Source organism: Onychostoma macrolepis, chromosome 12 (assembly GCF_012432095.1).
Source record: "Onychostoma macrolepis isolate SWU-2019 chromosome 12, ASM1243209v1, whole genome shotgun sequence".
NCBI lineage: Eukaryota > Metazoa > Chordata > Actinopteri > Cypriniformes > Cyprinidae > Onychostoma > Onychostoma macrolepis.
In genome coordinates, this window is record NC_081166.1 from 25039917 (window position 1) to 25058788 (window position 18872).

General features: G+C 35.1%; 1 protein-coding gene across 1 annotated transcript in view; it reads right to left on the minus strand.

The window, feature by feature from the left end:
- The window catches only part of bicc1b (BicC family RNA binding protein 1b), a 96197-nt gene that overhangs the window by 43324 nt on the left and 34001 nt on the right, over nt 1-18872 (minus strand). Inside the window, exon 3 of the mRNA XM_058793980.1 lies at nt 17421-17490. Within this exon, the coding sequence (XP_058649963.1) occupies nt 17421-17490 (70 nt within the window). The remainder of the gene's footprint in view (nt 1-17420; nt 17491-18872) is intronic.

Here is an 18872-nt window from a genome sequence, read left to right on the forward strand (position 1 = left end):
GAATCGGTTTGACTGCTACCGGCTATAGAAAGCATGAAGTTTGGTGATTGGTTTAGGATTGGTTTGATTTGTTCTTATAATTTTTCAAGTTTGGGTTAGTGGAGATGTTGAGTTTAAGAGGGAAATGTCTTTTCAGAGAGTTGTTTATCCACACAGGGGGTGGCGTGAGCTAAATGGAGCATGCTGTTTTGGAGGCCGCAGTGTTTTACGGGCTGCTTGGAAATGCCCACAGTGGATTGTGTCATGTGTTGAGAGACCCGCAAACTGTTGCAGTGCTGCCACTGTGAGTGAAAACAGCAGTAGTAAAAGACAGCAACAGCAGTTAGTACAAAAAAGATGTCCAGGAGAATGTGCATCTACAGCCTGAGAAGCATGTTTGTTTTAGAAATATACATTGATGTCACACACACACACACACACACACACACACACACACACACACACACACACACACACACACACACACACACACACACGCAAACACACACACACACACACACACACACACACACACACACACACACACACACACACACACACAAATCGTCCTTTTTCTTCTCTGCATTGTTTCCAAATGTAACCTTTTAATAAACATGGTACTGAATGCTATACATATTTTGTGACAAATTGCTTATGTTCCTCTACTGGATAAAAGAATTTGCCAAATGCATAAATGTAAATATGTATCTATAAAATTAAATATATAATATTAAAATTTACTGTTCTGAGACTTGCAACACAAGTATAGAATAGAATAGAATTAACAATCTTATCTTTTGGTTTGCAATGAAGTCAATAAATAAACAAACGAAAAAAAAAAGATTTTCTACAGTTTGAGTCTTGCAGCACAAGTGTTAAATAATGCAAAGCTAAATATTTTTTTAGGAATAATTTTAACTTTTATTGTAATTTATTACATAACCAGTTAATTATTACATACTTTACAAATGAAACACAATTAAATTAAATGAATAAATGAATTAATTCATTTGTAAAGTACATAATAATTTACAAATTATGTATTCAATTACAATAACATTTGGCATATGATTTTATCTGAAGAGACTTAGGCCTACATTATATTTAATAAATTACATTTTCATCAGTTCATGCATTCTGCGGGACATGAACCCATGACCTTGGTGTTGCTAGCACCATGCTCTTCTGTTTAAACTACAGGAACGCGAATGTAATTTAATATGGATTAATACTTGATTCAGTTTTGATTGCACTCATAATGGGATGATTTTTAAAAATGGTGTTGAGTGTCCACATGCTAGATTATCTGTCACTGATGGATTTTAGGATTGTTGCACCACTAGGTGGCAACCTCAAGACTTTCTCTGTTGCTTTAAACTTTAAGGTGGTCTAAGGAGGAAAGTATCCTTACAACTATGTTCACCAATTTTTCCAGGAGGCTTCCAGTACATAAAAATAATATCCTTGCATCCATGCTTTTAAGATTCCACAAAATACAGATCCTATAAATCTCCCCCATTCCTTAGCTTTTAAATTTGCGTTCTCATGTCCTTCATAAGTCACATGATTTAGCACATCTGGTGTCACGACATCTTGCACAACAAACAGTGCGAAAACTATGCGCCTCTACTGCTGTGTGTGACCGAACAGATGTTCGTGAGCTAACAAAAACAAAATACACTCACGCACTCTGCCTCAATTCAGCACTGTTCACATGAAAGAGAGAAATTAATTATGGAGGCTAGCAGTTAATTTCATTTCAAATGACAGTAATTCTTTTAATGGAGCTCTTAGGTCACACAGGCCTTTTTGCATGAAGGCAAAGCAGGAAGCTGCTCTGTTTTTCTACTACATACTTTGGATTGCTGCACCATCATGAGCAGACAGATGTAGCGGCAGCAATGGAGATGTGATAACATCTTCTCGTGTGAGGGCTGCAACCAAAGAAGGCATGATGATAATACTGAGACCTTAATGGAGAGGCTCAGGCTTTCCTGTGGCCCTCCAAACAGCGAAGAGGCCTCCCAAGTGACTCGGGATGTTTATTGCTGTTGTCTTCCTATAAAGTCCCAGAGAACATAGACGTGAATGTCTCGTTATGTAGCAGAACACTGCTGTGTGTTCACTGCACCATTACGAGCTCAAACACACACATAGGTGACTGTGTCAGTTTTTAGATTAGTGGCAAATTAGTACCAAATAAAAACTTAAAATAAATTAATTAAAAAAAAACACCAACAAAATTTATTTTATAATTTATACATTTTGATGATTTTATATCCTTTTGCCACTTTCGTGAGTATTTATTGCTCATATATATATATATATATATATATATATATATATATATATATATATATATATATATATATAAAACACAGAGAGGCATTTTAAAATATGAAAAGTAATTGACTGAGGGTTTTTGAGAATTTTTTATAATCATGTATTATATAATTATATGATGTTATATTATATTCTTATGAAGTATATATTTCAAATTATAATTGATAAATTATAACTTATTTCAGGAAAAAGAGTCTGTAGTCCTGTCGAATTGATCATTAAAATAAAATAAAATAAAATAAAATAAAATAAAATAAAATAAAATAAAATAAAATAAAATAAAATAAAATAATAAAAATAAAATAAAATAAAATAAAATAAAATAAAGATAAAATAAAATATTTTAAAACTAATGTGACCAACGTCACAATACAAAATCTATTGTTTTATGTGTAGTTTAATGTTTAATTTTCAAAATAAAAAAATGCAGTATTGTGAAATTAAATAAATATTAACCTTGAGTATAATAAATAAATAAATAAGTAAATAAAAATGCTAATGCATGAAATCGTATTTTTTCTGTTTTATTTATTTTATAATAAGTTTAATGCAAGTCTGAATTAGTAATTACATTTATGGAACTATTTATAGAACTTGTTTTGTATCAACTATAAAATTATATTATATTATATTATAAGAAAAAGGTTTACTATATTACATTATTTATATTCTCAAAGTAGTAGTTATCTGTAGTAGTTTACCAGATTAACAAAATAATACATTAAAATAATAAAAAATAAAATAATTATGCCTAATTTGAATTAATTTTAAAACTAAAGCACAATGCAAAATATATTGCTTAAAGTATAATTTGCAAAAATAACAATGCAATATTATGAAATATAATAATATTATTACATTATTAATTTCTTTATTTACCTGTAGTATGCATGAGCAATAACAATGCTAAAGCCTGTATTATTTAAAGTTTATTGCAGTAACTTTACATTAGTGAATACATTTATGGAACTTTTTATAGAACTTGTTTTGTATCAGCTATAAAATCCTGTTGGAGCCATAAATGTTCCTCACATCTGTTGTTATGGTAACGTCTCATTTGCTCCTCACACTGTAACAGAGTCATTCTGGGAAGAAATTTATTTCCTTGGGATCAAGAGGGCAAGTCTATTGTATCCAAAATCTGCCGACAAAAGAGCCAAAGACGTTCATTTAAAGGAGGGAACCTTAAATCCCCTCTGGGTCCACTGTGGGAGCATACTGGGCCGCACACGCCAGCAGCCTAGCAGCTCTCCATGGAGACGAGAACCTGGTCTGATGCAACCGAGCGGTGGACTGGGTGATAATCACTGGAAGACCGGAGCGCTTCGGACTGTTTTTACAGCTGCTGCCCCCCTTTAAGAGCAGGCCAGTGGGAGTTCTGTTCTCCTGTCCTCCTATAAATCTCTCCATACAGCAGCCTGAGATTTATTCAGCACTCTGAGTTGGACTGGCCAAGATGGGCTAGGAGTGAGGGCGAGTCAGAAATGTCAGCCAGGTTTCTCCATCTTTGTGTGTGAGAAGATGGCACGGCTCAGGCAGAGAGAGCAGCAAAATACTCAAAGTCTGTGTTTGACACCAGTTATAATGTAAAAAAAATAAAATAATAATAATAATTTAAGTATAGCTGAACTGATAATGGTCACTATACACTTTTAAAATACTGATATGTACCTTTAAGATATAATATACATCCTTTAGGGATAAATAGAGTGCAAAGGTGTACCTTTTGAAAAGAAACTGCCCCAATGACAGCTTTTGTATTTTTTTTCTGAGAGAGAAGCCAAACCAGGAAAAGTGCAAAAATCTAATCAATAATGAGCTTCTCACACTTTTCTACACAAACTGTTAATCCAGGGTCATTTTTATCCCACGATTAACAGTTCTGGGATATATTACTCCATGTTTCACACTCTTTATATTTCACTCTGCGTTAGTAATACAAACTGTTTAATTCTGCTATGGAATTTGGCTCTGCTATGGAGCAGGGCCTCATAACATAATTAGAATAAAATAAAATAATGTTTTATGCAGCAAAGATGCATCAAAAGCTACAGTAAAGACATTTATGTTATAAAACTTTCCGTTAATCAAAGAAAAAAAAAATGTAACATGGTTTCCACAAAAATATTAAGCAGCACAACTTTTCTAACATTGATACTGATAAGAAATGTTTCTTGAGCAGAAAATCAGCATATTAGAGTGATTTGAAGACTAGAGTAATGATGCTGAAAATTCATCTTTGTATAAATTACAATTTAAAATTTTAGTTATTTTCATAGTTATTTTAAATTTTAATAATGTTTCACAATATTACTGTATTTTTGATAAATAATATATTAATGTAATTTGATGAAATAAATGTAGCATTGGTGTGCAAACTTGGTGTATTCCAAGTATTCAATGGTGTATTTTTCTTTTTTTATCCAGTTTCACTCAGACATAGCTAGGTAGTGTAAACTGGGTGGCAGAGTTAAAGGTGAAATTTTATATGTATGTATGAATGTATGTATGTGTATGAATGTCTGTATATATATATATATATATACTGTATATATATATATATATACAGGTATATTAGGTATATTAGGGGTGTATTATATATACAGGTATATTAGGGGTGGCACAGGTACACATATGTCACGGTTCGGTACGTACCTCGGTTAGGGGGTCACGGTTTGATACGATTTCTGTACAACAGGGGGAAAAAAAGAAATCTACTATGCTCAGTTTCTTTTCATTTATTTTTAACGGACAGTAGTGCAAATTACAATTTTTTCCATCTAGATATGAAAATACTAAATATTATTACATGTTATATATATAAAATCTGTTTTGTTTTCATTGTGTGTACACACAAATAAAAGCAGACCTTTATACAGTGATTATTAATAAGTGTTTAAAGTTGATTCTGCTGGTATAAGGAAAAAGTTGAAGTGATCGCGCAGGAGTGCGCACACACACACACACACACACACACACATAAAAACACACATCAGTTCCAGTATTGCTAAACTGACAGCATAGTTGGTACTTTATCAAAATAAACCGGTCACCGTAAACTGTGTGTCACCGTTGGAACGCGACTGAAATACAAAGCCTATAATTTACATAATAAATAATAGTTTAGCATTCAGATATGTTACATCGCAAATATGGAAATATTATGGAATATTTGGATTTGTGCCGAATGAGAGAGGTAGGATACACGAGCACAAAGCCCCATTTCGCAAACAGTTGAGTGCGCAATCCTTTAAAATATACTCCTTTGTCAGTCTATGTGAGAAATGCGTTCAGAATCAGCACATGGTCACTGTCTAGTGGGCTTTGTTTTCAAGTGCGCAACTCATTCGCTGTTCTTCTGCTGGCAGTTATCAAACAGTGTTGCATTACTGCGGGCGCCCCCTTCTGGATTGGGGGTGAATTGCCTGTATTCGTCGTAAGGCCTCATGCACCGAACCGAGATGCCCGTACCGTGACGGTTCGGGACGAATACATGTACCGTGCCACCCCTAATATATATATATATATATATATATACTGTATATACAGGTGCATCTCAATAAATTAGAATGTCGTGGAAAAGTTCATTTATTTCAGTAATTCAACTCAAATTCTGAAACTCGTGTATTAAATAAATTCAATGCACACAGACTGAAGTAGTTTAAGTCTTTGGTTCTTTTAATTGTGATGATTTAGGCTCACATTTAACAAAAACCCACCAATTCACTATCTCAACAAATTAGAATACTTCATAAGACCAATAAAAAAACATTTTTAGTGAATTGTTGGCCTTCTGGAAAGTATGTTCATTTACTGTATATGTACTCAATACTTGGTAGGGGATCCTTTTGCTTTAATTACTGCCTCAATTCGGCGTGGCATGGAGGTGATCAGTTTGTGGCACTGCTGAGGTGGTATGGAAGCCCAGGTTTCTTTGATAGCGGCCTTCAGCTCATCTGCATTGTTGGGTCTGGTGTATCTCATCTTCCTCTTGACAATAACCCATAGATTCTCTATAGGGTTCAGGTCAGGTGAGTTTGCTGGCCAATCAAGCACAGTAACACCATGGTCATTGAACCAGCTTCTGGTACCTTTGGCAGTGTGGGCATTGTCCTGCTGGAAAATGAAATGAGCATCTCCATAAAGCTTGTCAGCAGAAGGAAGCATGAAGTGCTCTAAAATCTCCTGGTAGATGGCTGTGTTGACTGTGGACCTCAGAAAACACAGTGGACCAACACCAGCAGATGACATGGCAGCCCAAATCATCACAGAGACTGTGGAAACTTCACACTGGACTTCAAGCAACATGGATTCTGTGCCTCTCCACTCTTCCTCCAGACTCTGGGACCTTGATTTCCAAATGAAATGCAAAATTTACTTTCATCTGAAAAGAGGACTTTGGACCACTGAGCAACAGTCAGTTCTTTTTCTCCACAGCCCAGGTAAGATGCTTCTGATGTTGTCTCTGGTTCAGAAGTGGCTTGGTAGCCCTTTTCCTGAACATGTCTGAGCGTGGTGACTCTTGATGCACTGACTCCAGCTTCAGTCCACTCCTTGTGAAGCTCTCCCAAGTGTTTGAATCAGCTTTGCTTGACAGTATTCTCAAGCTTGCAGTCATCCCTGTTGCTTGTGCACCTTTTCCTACCCAAATTCTTCCTTCCAGTCAACTTTGCATTTAATATGCTTTGATACAGCACTCTGTAAACAGCCACACCTTTCAGTAATGACCCTCTGTGACTTACCCTCTTTGTGGAGGGCATCAATGTTCGTCTTCTGGATCATTGCCAAGTCAGCAGTCTTCTTCATTATTGTGGTTTCAAAGAACAAGAGATACCCAGAATTTATACTGTAGGGATGGTCATTAATTGAAACTCAAATGTAAATATTCAAATATTTTGAGAGACTGATTTTTGACTTTCATGGGCTATAAGCGCTAATCATCAAAATTAAAACAAAAAAACTTTTGAAATGTTTTACTTTACATGCAATGAATCTAAAATATATGAAAGTTTCACTTTTTGAAATAACTTAAAAGAAAAAATAAACTTTTTCCTGACATTCTAATTAATTGAGATGCACCTGTGTATATATATATATATATATATATGCCATGGCATTTTCACTGTCCCACAAGATAAAAATGAATATAATTAGTATTGTCATTATTTAAAGTGCCCCTATTATGGATTTTTGAAAATGACCTTTCATGCAATGTGTAACACAGCTCTGAGTGAATGAACACATCCTGCAAAGTTTTAAATCTGAAAGTGCACCGTGTACAAAGTTATTATCTCTCAAAAGAAAGAGTCGACTCTGAATCATTGAAACGGGTTATTTTTAAAACGAATCCCAAGCCGTTTCATGTTGAAATCAACATGAAACATTAGCATATTGCCCGCCCACTTGTTGGTCTTTTCACGTTGGTCTGAATAAAAATGCATATTCATTCTTTGCCACTAGGTGCTTCTGGAGTGGTAAAAATAGCGGTTTCCCCGGTAACGCTGTACACAAAGCAGCACTGCGCTCACAAACTCTGCTTTATCAGGCATTACAGGCATGATAAAATGAAAATGACACCAATCGGACCAATCACCGTAGATTAGCGTCACGCAAAGGAGGGGTTTGGAAAAATGAATCGTTGAACGAATCGTTTGGGAGTCGTTGAGCAAGTAAGGCAAAAATAAATCCATATTATAAGACAATGAAAGAGTTTTTTGACCTTGCATGCATTTCAACCTGTTGTTGGGGACTCCCAAAACCAAAAATATGGACCTTTAATTACCCATAATAGGAGCACTTTAAAATGCAGTAAATGGTTAAACCCTTTTTTTTTGGTCCTACATGGTTGTTATAAAAGATGTAGTTATTCGGTTTCTTTTTACATTTTTGTGCCAAATCTCAAAATTGTCCTATAGTGTCACTGTCTCAAGCATGGTTCAATAAATTACAACTTTTAAAAATGAAAAAGAAAAGCATAAATGTTAATAAATACCTTGCATAATTGTACAAGTGTCTATTTTAGTAAATGGCAATGCTTTTTTTCCTCCATACATTTCTGAAAACATAGGAACTTGATACATTTCGTCTCTGAAAACCATGTCCTCTGGTGTGACACCACATTCTGATTTTAAATCAGCCAATTCCAGAGACAAATTTATTTAGTTGAAGGACCCCATTCATGGTCGTGTTACTGAAGCTCCCTGCCAAGCCCAAGACATCTGCACATGGTCAATTTCTGTCACAGAATTGTTCAAATATTTAACTTTTTTGGAACCACTACAAAAGTGTTACATTTTGTTGTCCTTTGGTGTGACACCCCTAAATTATATTTTTTAATTAAAAAATGCATATTAAACTACATAATCATGGAAAATTATGCAAATGTGTCTTGCTAACCACTAATGACAGGTTAGCTAGGAATAGCAAGGTCATTAATTGACAGAAAAAGGCTGAAACGTCCTATGGTGCGACAGATAATGTCCACCGGTGTGACGCCTGTACTGTCAAACCATAGGACAAAATTGTCACACCAGAGGACAAGGTCTCTTTAAAAACATTTTAAATAATTAAATAAGATTTGTGTGGAAAAAGATCATTTTCAGTGTTCTTAAATGCAATAATTACATTTATTAAACTATTTTCTGATGTCTTTACAGAAAACTTATACTGTTATAAAGAATGAAAATAAGCATAAAATGTGATACTTTGTTTTTGAGACAGAAAGAATTGAGGGAGTGAAATTAGTGGAAGAGAGAGGACATGGAAATATATATAGAAAATTAACAGGGATCCACCAGAAGTGAGGAGATCCTAAGAGAACAATGCAGAAAGTAAATAGAATCAAAATGATGCCTTGAAAAGAGTAGCCGTATACTTTTAAAAAATTCATTCACATCTTAATGAATATAGTTTGAATATCAATCCTATTTAGCTGTGCCACACATGCAGTGGGGGGCTAGAAGAGTTTCAGTAACATACTGATTAACTAAGACACTGAATTTTGTTAATGAAAATATTTTTTTGTTTTGTTTAAAAAACATGTTGATATTGTTTGTTTCAAAATTAAACTTTCTCGTTTGACGTTCAAAATTAAATAGAAATAATTTAATAACTACCATTTCTGTCCTTTAGTGTGACGTAATGTCCTATGCTGTGAAACATAAAAGAACCACAGATTTGTTTTTATCTCAAAATATCTTCAAACAAACAAACAAACAAAAAAAACAAAACAAAAAAAAAAACAGTTGAGTATCGATAGGGGAGATACAAATATCACTCAACTTAAAATGGTGTAATTTCAAGTTCAGTAAAAAAACGTTAGAAAAAGCAGTGAAAGAATTGACGAAGTTAGTGACCCTTTATATTTTCTCAAATATCAGACGTCATACTACATAAATATATGCATTTCTTTTTCAAAAGTGTATTTTTTTTTTTTTACAAAAAAGCATTTTTCACTGCCTATTTGTCAACTACCATATACAGTCATGGCCAAAAGTATTGGCACCCTTGGTAAATATGATCAAAGAAGGCTCTGAAAATAAACCTGCATTATTAATCCTTTTGATCTTTTATTTAAATAAGTCACAAAAATCTAACCTTTCATTGAACTAAAACAATTACAAATGGGGGAAAATCTCATTATGAAATTAATGTTTTTCTCAAATACACGTTGGAGACAATTGTTGGTACCCCTAGAAATTCTTATAAGTAAAATATCTCTGAAGTATATTCCCATGCATATTTACAATTTTGAGCACACCAGCGTGATTATGAACATGAAATTATCCAGCCATGGCTTCCTGTTTCACAAAGGCCAAATTCCTTATTCATCCATCACAATGAGTTAAACCAAAGAATATAGTTCTGATGTGCAGCAAAAGATAATTGAGCTTCACAAATGAGTGAAGTGGCTTTAAGAAAAGAGCTAGAGCAGTGAAAATTCCCATTTCCACCATCAGGGCAATAATTAAGAATTTCCAAGAAATAAAGACTCTCCAAGGGCCACAGCTGGAGAATTGCAGAAAATAGTTGAGTCTCTGGGTCAGTCAAACAGCCCCTACATCACCACATGTTGTTCGGGAGGGTTTCAAGAAAAATTTTCCTAGCTCATTCAAAAACAAACTCCAGCATATTCAGTTATCAGACACGACTGGAACTTCAAATGGCACTGGCTTCTATGGTCAGATGAAACTAAAAAATGAGCTTTTTAGCAGCAAACATTCAAGATGGGTTTGCTGTACACAGGGATAAAAAAGTACCCCATGTGTACAATGAAATATACTGCTGTATTTTTGATGTTGTGGGCCTATATTTCAGGGAGGTCCTGGACATCTTGTTCAGACACACGGCATCTATCAAATACCAATAGCTAAAAAATCAAAAAGTGACTGACTCTGTTAGAAATCTTATAATGGGACATGTTTGGATCTTCCAACCGTGCAATAATCGAAACACAAACCTCAAAAACAACACAAAAATGGGTCACTGAGCACAAAACCAAGCTTCTGCTATGCTATGTCCTCTGACCTGAACCTGCAGAAAATGAGTGGGTGAACTGAAGAGGAGAAGCACCGTCATGGAGCTGGGAATCTAAAGGGTCTGGAGTGATTCTGGATGAAAAAATGGTCTCTGATCTCTTGTCAGATGTTTTCTAACCTCATCAGGCATTATAGGAGAAAATTTAGAGCTGTTAAACTGGCAAATGGAGGTTTAAAAAAGTATTGAATAAAAGGGTACCGTTAATTGTGGCCAATGTGTATTAGAGAAAAACATTTACTTCATTATGATATTTCCCCCCATTTTAAATTCTTATTATCCAATGAAAGGTTAGATTTTTGTGAATTTTTTAAATAAAAGATTAAAAGGATTAACAATGCAGATTAATTTTCAGCCTTCTTTGATCATATTTACCAAGGGTGCCAATAGTTTTGGCCATGACTGTATATATAGTTACACGTGTATGTATGTATATATATATATATATATATATATGTACACACACACACACACACACACACACACACACATACACACATACATATATATATATATATATAGATAGGTAGATAGATATATAGACCATTTTATAGTACATTTTAGCTGTCAAAAGACTGACATTGGGGATCTTAATAATTGAATTGAAAGCACTTTTTGTTGCTTCTTCAATTTACACTGATTATGTCTTTAATAAAATATCAGCCTTTAAAGTCAACAAAGCAGCATTTACAATCCATGTTATTTTTGTAATATGATGTATTTGTGATTAAAACAGGATATTCAAGAAAAAAAAAACAATAGGCCAAAAGATTGCATGGTGATTACATTGTGAAAAGTGGTTTGTTACAAAAGGTTGACAAATAGCAGTACTTGGTGATGTCAGTACTAAAGAAGATTTCAAGAAAGATAACAAAGACTAGCTTTTTTCCTTTTTACAATAATATGCACAGATGACTCATTTGAAAAGACCATGAATGTGCATTAACAAAATAAATATAGGGTTATCCATGTTGACTTGAAAAGTTCCAGCAACAAATGAAATGTTGCTAATTTTAGAACAGGACATTCGCTACATGCCGCTAAGATACAACAAAGAGGACATCATTTTGATTTAATGTCAACATGCACACACAGAATGAAAACTCTGAAAGAAGCAAAGTCTTCCTAAATCAAACTCAACCTTTTTTTGTGACAGTGCTGTGTGAAAGTCTGCGGAATATCAACCTGAGCTTTACGATGGCAAATGAGTGAAACAGACCGCGAGAGACTTCAGAGACTAAGATGAAAACTCCCTACGTCAGCTCAGACTCTGCAGAAATGGAATGCGCCCTCAGGAGCCACATAAATATACCACAAGCTGCATTTCCACTTTTAACACACAAAAGAGTCTCGGGGCCGTTTCTAGTTCCTAGCATTCCAGTTAGGGCCCATCTGAAGGCGATGATGACAGCATTAGTTGTGATGGCTCTTTGGCCAGTAGAGGCGAGAGATAATAGCTCATAACTGTGGGTGTTGGTTCCATCCCAGATGATCCACGGATCCAGAGACTTTTAGGAGCCTGTAAATGTGTCTGCAAAGTATCTGTCATTATTAAGCAGTTGAGGCCCTGATATTACTAAGCACTTTCAGCCACCAAGAGACATGCCTATCATACAGATGAAAATATTTAATTTTTAGTAATCTTCCACTTTTTGGCAGAAAAATTTCATAAAAACCAGAGCAAATGCTGGTTTCAGTAACGACATTCACAGTGAAAAATAGTGCACTGTAAAAATGCAAACTAAACTTGTAAACAAATACATTTTGAAGTCTGCATCACAAAACCAACTCTATATGGCTTTTCTGATGTAGTAAACTTACTCAGTAGCTCACCCGGTACAGCATTACATACAGTGTTAAAAGAGTTCAAAGACTTGTAGAATCAAGCTAAAATAGCATCGTTGCTTCAGAAAATATATTTTTATTACATGTTTGCTTTATGGTAGGGTTTAGTGTAGGTAGTAAAAGTAATGCACTTTTAGCGCAACTCACTGGACATTTCACTTTCATATTGTTGCGAAACACGCAAGAAGCAACGTAATAACATTTTGCTGAAATGTTGCCACAGGCACATTTTTCCAACGAACTTGGTATGAAGACAAAAATAAATGTATGCAGCAATGTTCTCAAAGGACATGCAAACACTTAAAAAATGTGATATAAATATAATTATAAATGTTAAAAAATATAAAAATTCTCAAACTTATCGATTATGGCTGATTTTTAATACGTGTCCAGCTTCAATTAAGATTAAATTCCTTTACGCCAAGAATTCAAATGGTTATACTTTTGTTAAACATCACATCTAGATTTGATTTAGAAATAAGAATTTCATTAAGAGAATGTTTCCTCCATAATTTACTAAAAAAAGAGATGTAGAGGACAGATGTGAATAATACATATGCAATTGCGATTGATATATTAGTCGCCAATAACTAGAAACTATAATTTATATTATATTATATAATTTATAAAACAGTTTGAAATAATGCACAAATATGGTAACTTTGATGGCCCTACAAGCATTAAACAACATATTAAACTATGCAGTCACATAAATTATACCATTATGAGCCAATTTACAGGAAATTGTAAATTTTTGGTTAAAAGTTATTTGAATAAAGTGAATTAGTTTAGGGCTAGAGCATTCAATCCCCTAAACTACAAACATCTCTGGTCCTCAACAATCACATACAACCAGCACATAATTTTCATCGTGCAACAGAGGCGGACCCAAAGTCAAGGCTGTTGGCTCAATCGCATGCTGTACTATCTAGCTGACCGGAGTCTGTTTTCTTCCAGAGGTGTTGCGCAGGATCAACACGTCTTAACTGTCATAATAAGCTGCAGACAGACTCGCAGGAAACAGCAGGTCCCTGAAGGCCACACGGCCTAAGCCGGGCCTGGTGCGGTCCACATGTCAGAACCGTGCATGTGTTTTCCATCATTAATTAGCTGGGATGTTTGCTGCATGCAGTCACCAGATAACCACAAATGATTATGTAACATTTTTGTCAGCGCAGGCAATGCCCGCGGCGGCTCGCCAACATAAACCACGCGCAGGAATGCAAACGGCCTTTGACTTGGGCCGTGACCCTGAAAACACATTGTTAGCAAATATGAATTTGATCTGATGTTTGTTTGGAATGGCCAAGCTGTTGTTGCCATTGTTTGCATTCCGTCCTCTTGATCGCAACATTATTACTGGTGCCATAAGCTCTTAAAACCTTACCGAGAGTAATGAAACACTTGAATAATTGTGTAACAAATGTTTGATTGACATTATGGCTTAGAAAATATTTCAGTATCAAAGGAGACTCAGCAATGTTCACCAGTAGTTTGCTGTGACCTCTGTGAAAGTGTGCATCATTTGGAAAGTATTGAATTGTACGTATAGATGTTGTGGTAGTACCATGGTACAGTGATGTTTCAGATTGTAATACCATGGTACTGCGATTGCTTCTTGGTTAACAAGGGTATTCCAGAATAAAGTTACTTTCAAAATAGTACCATGGTACATGCCAAAACAATAGCATGCAGGTTCAAAATACATGTAATATGGTATTTTTGGTACTTATACTTTGTACTCTATTATTTAAAGGTTTGGTTGGTAAACTTTCATATTTTCAAAAAAGCCTCTTAAACAGTAAAAACACTGATATAATGTAAAATATTATTACATTGATTTCTATTTTAATATGCGTTAAAATACTTTTTTTGTTTTCTTACAAACTGCTTTGTGTTTGCAATGCATGTTGTTCTGGGTGGTTGCTTACTTTTTCAAGTCAAAAGAGTCAAATATTTTAAGTCTGAATGCTTAGAAAAGCAATAGTGCACCTCTTCTCAAAAAGCCACATGATTTAATCATTCATTTCCACATTCATTTTTCTGTAGCAAAATCAATCATTTTTCCACAGCAGCAGTTCAGGTCGAGTTATATGTTTATGTTTAAAGTTTAAAGGTGCAGTAGGAGATCTTGGAAAATGCTACCTTTAGCTACCCAATGCTACCCAACAACAGCTCCCTGCAATCTCCGTCTAAAGCCACGCCCCCTGCACGCATATACGCTCACAGACCAGAATACCAGAGACAAATTTACTACAATAGACTACATCAGCGATTCTCGCACCCCCCGCTCTGCACATTTCATATGTATCTCTTAACACGTGCGACATTTGTCCTATTCGACCGTAAGTGCCCTGCGAAGTGGACATCACCGGATATTCCGCCATGATTCCATTTCGAAGCGAGCATATATGTTCCATACAAAGGGCATTAAAGTGTGCGAGACGTAAATTTAAATAGTATTTATTTACAGAGGTATATTATGTCACACTTAACACTTCTCTAGTAAGTTTAGTCTGTGTGTGAAGATGCTGCACAGCGCAAATCCGTGAATGAATGTTCCGAAGTGAAGTAAACTTCAACGGATTTCCCCTGCTCAGGGAGTAACGTTAGGGAGCAAAGAACACTGTGTAGGGAGCATGTCAATCGGAATACAGTTCATGCACGTAGCTCACTTCTAACGAGCTGGTTATATGAATCGGGTGTGTTAACTAAGCGAGACATGCAAAATACGTAGAGCGGGGGGCACGAGGACTGGAATTGGGAACTGCTGGGCTATAACATGTGTCATTCACCGGTGAGAAAACTTTATAGTACAGTTAGTAAAAGTACTACAATACCAGGGAGGAAGATCGGGTTGTTGATGTTTGTCTGCCATTCTCGCTCTGTCTGCAATAGCGTACGTGAACGCGCTGATGACGTATCCTGTCTGCACGAACAGGGTGCGCAGAGGTATGCAAATACATACTTTGACAGGCAGGTAGGAAAGCCAATTATAATGCTAAGACCAAGCGTTTTGATTGGATGAACATTTCTTAGTCCTAGCCTTCCACAGAATATATAAATACAGATAAATACATTTAGACCACTTAACTTAATGATTGCTATCGGGATGTGAAAAGACTTTCAACCAGCATAACCAAAATGTTTCTGAAGACAATCACCTATTGCACCTTTAATATGTAAAGTGGTAAAAAGGAAGAACTGACTGGACTCGAACACAATACTAGTGATTAAATTTCGAATAATTCCAAAACAAATGAAGCAGCCCAGTGCAAACCTCAAGAATATCCACTGATACACTGTAAGTATGATAATATTCCAAACAAACATATTGTCAAAACAGGACTGATAATCTAAAGCGCAAGTTGTCCTCTTCTTACAATAAATAGACAAAAGATGACTGTAATCAGGGTAGCCAATGCTGAGATACTACTAGAAGGATCCATCTGACCCTGAAGCGAAGATACACTTATAAGAAAAATTCCAGTGAAACAAGAGCAAGAGTGTTGAATGCTAAACAGTAGCGTGGGTGCGTTTACATGCAACCAAATAATTCATTTATAATCAGATTGATGATTCAAGTGAACTGATTGAAATTTCAGTCAGAATGAAATCTTAAATAATCTTTTTAATATGAAAATTTTAGCCATGTAAACCCTTGAATCTCATTACTTTCTTAATCGGATTCAAAAATACTTTGAAAACACTAGGGCTGGGTGGTATATCCAGTTTGAATGATATATCAATATATATATTTTTCTAAACTGTAAGGTATGAGGCAATACCTCATTTATATTGATGTACAGTAGTTTGATACAAGCGCATCTGAAAAAATAGGGTATATGTTGAACAACACCTGACCAAACCTGTAACACAGGTCTCCTCTCCTCCGCTTGTCGGAGAACGTGTTAACAGCTGTATTAAATAATGTTGTTATCTATAGACTTTTAAGGCAATCAGTTAAACTAGCTAGCTCTTTTTATTATTGATAGTTATTGGCCAGTGGAGGAGAGTGAGAGAAGTTATTTACACGACACTGTTTTCAACCAAAAATGGAAAATATTTGATGCGTTTTGGCTGTTTTTTACAATTTACAAAACCATGTGTTTTTGAAAATGATACTTTTATCATGTGTAAACCACGAAAAATATGAATTTGTGAAAATGGTGACGTCACATGTATGCATATTATGTGTTCAATCTATAGAAATACAAACGTCCACAGACGTGTAGTGTTTCTTTATAAAGTGACGTCGCCAACTACTGGCCAGGCATGCATAATAGTATTATTAGTCATTTTCATGGATCCATGTGAACAGGGATCTTTTGACAATGTTTTTAGCTATACACAAAATTTTTACAACACGCAAAAGAAAAAACATTTCATTTTTGGGATAAACATTGTTGTGTCATATTTGCTAAAAAGTCCTTTTTCCTTTTTAGGTATATCATTAAGACAAAAATGGCAATTATGTAGATATGGTGAGATTTACGCAGTGGCTTATATGGCTTATATACATACAAATATGTGAATCCAATTGCAAAATTTAGGGTTCTGAACTTTCAGAATCTCAAATTGGATTGCTTTCATTCCAACTGACTGAAACTAGTGCATGTAAATGAGTAACAGAAAGATGCCACAGCTAAGAAACTAGTATATATAGACAGACATCTTCAGCAGAGCACATTTCAGATGAGGGACACCACAGGTCTTACCCTTCTTTGACTTAGCACCGATCTTCAGCTTGGAAGGCCATGCAATCTGAGTATCTGTCTCCTCCATGACCTGTGGGACAGAAAAGGGTGCACATGTTAAAAGGATCATATTCTACACTTTTTTCAGGCAGTTCCACTTACAATAATACGTTTAGTGGAGTTTTTATAACAGAGCACTGAGCACAAAATCAGCACATTAGAATGATTTCTGAAGGATCATGTGAACGAAGATTTGAATGATAAAGCTGAAAAAAATTCAGCTTTACCATCACAAGAATACACAGGAATTACATTTTAAATACATTAACATAAAAAATAGCTCATTTAAATTGCAAAAAATATTTAACTGTATTACTGTCAGATTTTTGGACTGTCTGTGTGTGTCTCCCCATGTGCTCCCCATGACCCAGTTTCTCCCTTGTTTGATTACATTCGTTTGGTTCAGCTGTGTCTTGTCTATTTCCCTCGTTAAGTTGTGTATTTAAAATGTTGTCTTCCCTTGATTCCCTGTCCGGTGTTAAACGTCAACGTTGTGCTTCGTGTGTTGCTCCTGCCTGCCCTGTGTTACCCCTTGGAGTTTGCCCCCGACTCCTCGTTCCACGCAGCAGCATAACCCTGACAATTACTGTTTTACAGTATTTTTGATTAAACAAATGCAGCCATGGTGAGCGGAAAAAACGTATTGAAAAGCGTAATTATTCCAATCTTTTGACCAACAGTTTATATCATTCACACTCTTATTCTATTATATGAGCAATACTTGCAAAAAAGGTACATCTACTATATGTATAACTTCATCTTAACTATCCAATATTGTGGTAAAGCTGCTGCATGTAAAGCACTGCTGTTTGTCTTCACTTCCTCTCCATAGTAACGGTCAACATCAGAAATTGGGACCACCATGGTAATCCACATTCCAATAATCTGATGTTGGTCATCTGAATAAAATGTCAAGAGCTTGTCTGCCTAATATGTTATTAATGACATACCACTAATTACTTACAACATCAGAGAAGAGCCAAGAAAAATAAATGTGCATTCCTGTCAAGATTACATTTTCACAACACTGAACATGGGATGAGTTTTTGACCTTTCTTTGAGATTTAGATGACAAGAAAAATAAAACAACATGCATATACAGGTAATTTATAATCAAAATATTTATCGCTCAACCTTAACAACACGTAATGATGCTTTGAGAATTTTATTTGGACAAACTAACTTTATTCCATGTGGTTAACCATACTGAAACACTGGTGTTCTGTAAGACATTAAAATAAAAGTGTTCAAGATTTAGGTTTTAGGCTTTGGTTCTGCATGTCAAGTCAAAAAAAGTTTAACTTTTACAAATGCATCTGTGATGCTGATGCATCAAGCTGTTTTTGAATGTAACGTGCCCTTAAGTCACTATTTGGTTAAATGATTGCAAGAAAAGATAAATCAATGGAATCA